Source organism: Lipotes vexillifer, unplaced genomic scaffold (assembly GCF_000442215.2).
Source record: "Lipotes vexillifer unplaced genomic scaffold, Lipotes_vexillifer_v1.1 scaffold565, whole genome shotgun sequence".
Classification (NCBI taxonomy): Eukaryota; Metazoa; Chordata; class Mammalia; order Artiodactyla; family Lipotidae; genus Lipotes; species Lipotes vexillifer.
Window position 1 is genome coordinate 1,274,597 of NW_006771554.1, and position 4,318 is coordinate 1,278,914.

At 56.7% G+C, this 4,318-nt stretch overlaps 1 protein-coding gene across 2 annotated transcripts in view; it reads right to left on the bottom strand.

The window, feature by feature from the left end:
- The window catches only part of SULF2 (sulfatase 2), a 116,268-nt gene that overhangs the window by 1,120 nt on the left and 110,830 nt on the right, over positions 1 to 4,318 (bottom strand). Inside the window, exons 13-18 of one of the 2 annotated variants that reach the window (XM_007446936.1) lie at positions 4,118 to 4,212; positions 3,125 to 3,184; positions 2,573 to 2,718; positions 2,144 to 2,286; positions 949 to 1,072; positions 217 to 250 (exon numbers count right to left, since the gene is read on the bottom strand). In XM_007446936.1, coding sequence (XP_007446998.1) covers positions 217 to 250; positions 949 to 1,072; positions 2,144 to 2,286; positions 2,573 to 2,718; positions 3,125 to 3,184; positions 4,118 to 4,212 — 602 coding nt within the window. The remainder of the gene's footprint in view (positions 1 to 216; positions 251 to 948; positions 1,073 to 2,143; positions 2,287 to 2,572; positions 2,719 to 3,124; positions 3,185 to 4,117; positions 4,213 to 4,318) is intronic. The other variant, XM_007446935.1, reaches the window with a different exon arrangement.

The following is a 4,318-nucleotide window of genomic DNA, read 5'->3' on the forward strand; positions in this document are numbered from 1 at the left end:
AAAGAGTGTTAACCGTCACCAAGAAAGAAAAAGTGACCCCCAAAGAACTAGACAAAGAAGGTCTCTTAGTGGACACCTAGCGCTGGTGGGTGAGCTAGGCCCCCGGCAGGCCAGAGAAAGGTGGCATCCCAACCTCACACGTGCAACCTCGAGGTTAGACTACAGGATGGGCCACCATATGGGGCGATTGTCAGGCTTTACAAGCAAAAGCAATACCTGTATTGTTCATAGCTTCCTCCATCTTTCAGTCCTAAAGGAGAGAGAAATGCACAACATGGAAACAGGTAAATAAGGGCAAAAGTGGCATAAGCAAGGACAAACTTGATAACTGCCTCTTTTTCTTCTTTAAAACACTTCAGGTCTTTTTGTCACAAACTCATGATGTTGGTAGTGGCTCCTAGACAGAGGGGACTGAATTACCCGGTGAGCTGTCTCTAAGACTCTTGGTAGGTCGCCTACACTCTCGTGGCCTCTTACCGATTTCAGGCTCCTGTTGCAGTCATTCAGCACTGACCTTGGTCATAGTGGGGGAGCCACATGTGGGCACGGAACACCTATGCTACAGCGGACAGATAGCCGAGGGCAGCGGGGAGATCCCGAGTGTGGGCTCTCGGCAAATTTCCCAGAGGATGTGGTAGTGTGACCAAGGGCGTGGGCTCTGGACCCGGTCACGTTACTCATCCATAAAACGAGGACAAGCAGATTCACCTCAGAGGGTTGTCAGAAGGCCTGTCAGTTAATGTATGTAAAACACTTAGCACCCTGGTGGGCTTATAGTGATGGCACTTATCGTAAAAGTAGCACGTGGTTGGTGAATGTTAGGAAGGTGATATTATAGCTACTGGTGAGAATTCACCAACTCCTGGTGATTCTGGGTTCCCTCTTCAGACAGGACCTCCTCCGTCCCCTCCTGTGGTCACTCTGTGCCACGCTGGGGCACCTGCTCACCCAGGTCCATGTTCCGGGTCCGGGGGTTACACTGCCTGTAACCCTTGCAGCTCCTCAGCTCCATGAGCTGCACATGTAGCTGATTGAGGACGTCCCTGTCCAGGGTGTTCACTGCATTCATCAACTGGTTGGAAAAAAGGTAGGTTATCAATGAGGTGAAGACCCCCCCCCCCCGCCAGCCCCCTTCTACCATCTGGGGGACTGACTTCAGGCAGGTGGGGAGTACAAGGTGTGAAGGGATGGTGACCTCCACTTTCCACAAGAGCTGGGGTTTGGAACAGCTAGAACTACCTTTTGCCTCTAGCCCCACGTGCATGAAATATCAAAATAAAAACCGCCTCTGTGTACGTCACATTGAACTCCTGGAGCCACTGGTCAGGAAATTTACCAAGCTTGGAAAGAAGCTTGGAACCCAGCCCTGTATTTTTAAGCAGCCTTCCTTCACAGCCCCTCAGGTCCTCTTGATGGAAAAGCAGCCATCTGGCGAAGGGCTGGGTGAGTGACCTTGTCCTTACCTGGTCTGGGAGCCGCTGGTGACCCACTAACCTACCAGCTCTGTCACCCCCTTTTGTAAAATACAGGGATGACCTATCAAAGGAGAAAGACTGGTGGCCTGTATGGTAATTAGAGCAAAACAAGACAATCGAGTTGCTTGCACTTACAAATCGTGTAAAAGATTACTTTCAGACTTTTCTTGAAACATGGAAGACTGGGCAATGCCGAGGCCATGCTACTGAGAAGCTCTAGCGCTGAAGCTGGGTCGTGACCATCTGTTTCAGAAGGGACACGCACGTTCCAGTCACCAGGCTCCGTGGCCGCTTCAGTCCCGCATGTATTCAGTTGGGTTAATACAAGGGAAGCGTGGAGTAAGGGCTGCTTGAGTGTTAGTTACCGGCCTATCATCTGTAGGGTTTGGCCTGACCCTAAGGACCCCCAAGCCTCCAAAGTTCTAGGCGTCTTCCCAAGATCCCACAAAACCTGCTGGAACCGTGCCAGGTGCGTAAGTTGGAGGGAAGAGGCTGTACCCGGACGCAGGAAGGGCAGATGGTACACAGAGTCCCAGCCTTCCTGGTGGCTTCAACTCACTTCTGCTGTCTTAGGGACTCAGTGGGACTTGAAAAACCGGTTATCACTTCCTGGGGGGGGGGGGCCTACCTGGCAGGGGCCCCGTTTCTCCAGCCTGTGTTGTCCGTACCTGGTAGGGGTCTGTGTTGAGATCAAAGTACTCTAGGAATCCAGTTGCAAATTCACAGAAGAGGAAGTTGTGGGTCTCATTGATGGTCCTCATGCACCAGTACGTGTTGTTGTTGGCACTGGTGCAGGCGCAGAAGGGCCCCACTGCCAGGGATGAGAGCACGCCCTGAGCCGAAGAGGCCCTGGCTGCCAGCCCCCAGCCCCTTCCTGCCCTTCCTGCCGGAGCACTGACCCCTGAGGTTGCTGGGGGACCCGTTCCTGAAAGACCCTCAGGGTCTGTCCAGGAAGCGCTCACAAGCTGGGGGGCACTGGGTCCCTGGGACCCCCGGGAGGACCCGCCCCCCCCCCCCCCCCGCACCCCAGGGCTCACCACCAGGGAGGCCAGGATGTATTTTCCCAGCTCTCAGTTTGCCACTGCATCCCAGCACACACGTATGCACACACTTATACATACATGCACGTGTGCCTATGTGCCTGCACGTGTCGTTGTTCTGCAGGCGCCTGAGCAGCTTGCGGAGTTTCTTCTTGCGCTTCTGCTCCCGCAGCCACACCTTGTCCTTCTCCTGCAAACCCTTCCTAGGGGCACACGGGGCCGCACCCCTCGCACCTCCCCGACCTCACCCTGGAGCCTCTTCCTGCCCAGGGAGCCAGGGTCCTGGCCCTGGAGGGTTCACGAAGGGAAGGCCCTCTGCCCAGGTTGCACTGCTGGCCCTTGGCAGGGCTGGGGCCAGACGAGGCTCCTGTCATCCGACGTTAGCTCCTGCGGCAGCACAGGGCTAGGGCGCTTCCTGCTCCCACCCGCCCCTGGGCCCCGGGCCCCGCCCTTCCCTGCAGTAACCCGCTCCGGCCACAGAGGGGCACCCGGACCCCTGCCCGTCGTTGATCTGGCAGTCGGGCCTCTGCGCCTCCCAGTGAAAGGCCAGGACTTGCCTTGTCCTTGTTTGTTTTGGCCTAAGGGAGGGCCGGCCGCCTTTGCCCTTACCTGAATGGATGCAGGCTGGAGCCTTTGTGCTTGAGGCGGCCTTTGTGCTGGGCTTGGTAACTGCAACAGACCCCCAGCCTGGCTTTCAGACACTGTGCCCAGGGCCACAACGTGGGGTGGCTGCGAACTGCGCTTCTCTGGGATCCCTGTTTCTCCTTCTGGGGCGGTGCTGGGGAGGTACTATCCCCTGGGTGGCAGCCCCCTGCCTGCCCAGCTCCTTCCTCCATATGTGACCTGGGAGCCCCCCGGCTGAAGGCCTCAGCCAGACATAGAAGGTTGGGGTAGAGGTGAGTTAACCAAGTCTGGAGGCTGGGCCTGGCTCTGCGTGGCTTTAGCCTCAGCATCTCCAGGCGGGTTGCCCCCAGGCCCCTGCCCACCTCACGCTTGGTCAGGGCCAGCCCTCGGGGAACCCATATTTTGTAAGCCCTTTCTGGAAAGGCAGCAGTGACTACAGTAGCCACTAACCGCACGTGGCTATTTCAATTTTAATTAAACTAGCAATTCGGTTCCTCAGCTACAGTGGCCGCAGTTCAGATCTCAGTAGCCACGTGTGGTTGGCTGGTGGCCACCATATGGGGCAGCACAGATACAGCTGCTTCCATCACCAGAGAGGTTCTGTTGGACGGCGCTGCTCGCGAGTTCAGACCCTTGGGCTGGGGGTTCCCTGAGCTGGTAACGTGGGCCTTGGGCCACGTGGGCTGTTCCCGGAGGGGCAGTCAGCAGAGGCACTTTTCCCGAACCGGCTCCACAATCAAGGGCCTGCCTGTCAGCAGTGCATGAATCTGGGCATCTGGCTGGTACCCGAGGGGTGGTGCTTTCTGCCCAGTGGCTGACAACGGGGATGTGAATTATTACTAATTATGTCTATCCTAAGCAAGGAGACAGGGATATAAAAATAATGAAAGGAGTCACAGAGGAGGGGATGCTGCATCCCTAGAGTGATCCCGCAAGAGCACTCGGGGCCTTCCCTGGGCCTTTCTGCTACCTCCTCACCTGACTTTGTGACAGTCACATTCTTCTGGCCGCTTTTTCTTCAGATGACCTCGGACTTCCCTCAGGTTCTTAATTTTGTTCTGCAGGGTCTCGATCTGAGGGAGGGAGCAGGAGAGGAGGCCGTGAGCCTCTGGGGGGCTGGGTCAGCAGGGCTGGCCTGGCGGGGCCTCCCAGCCACTGTGTGCGTCTGCGGGTGCTGCG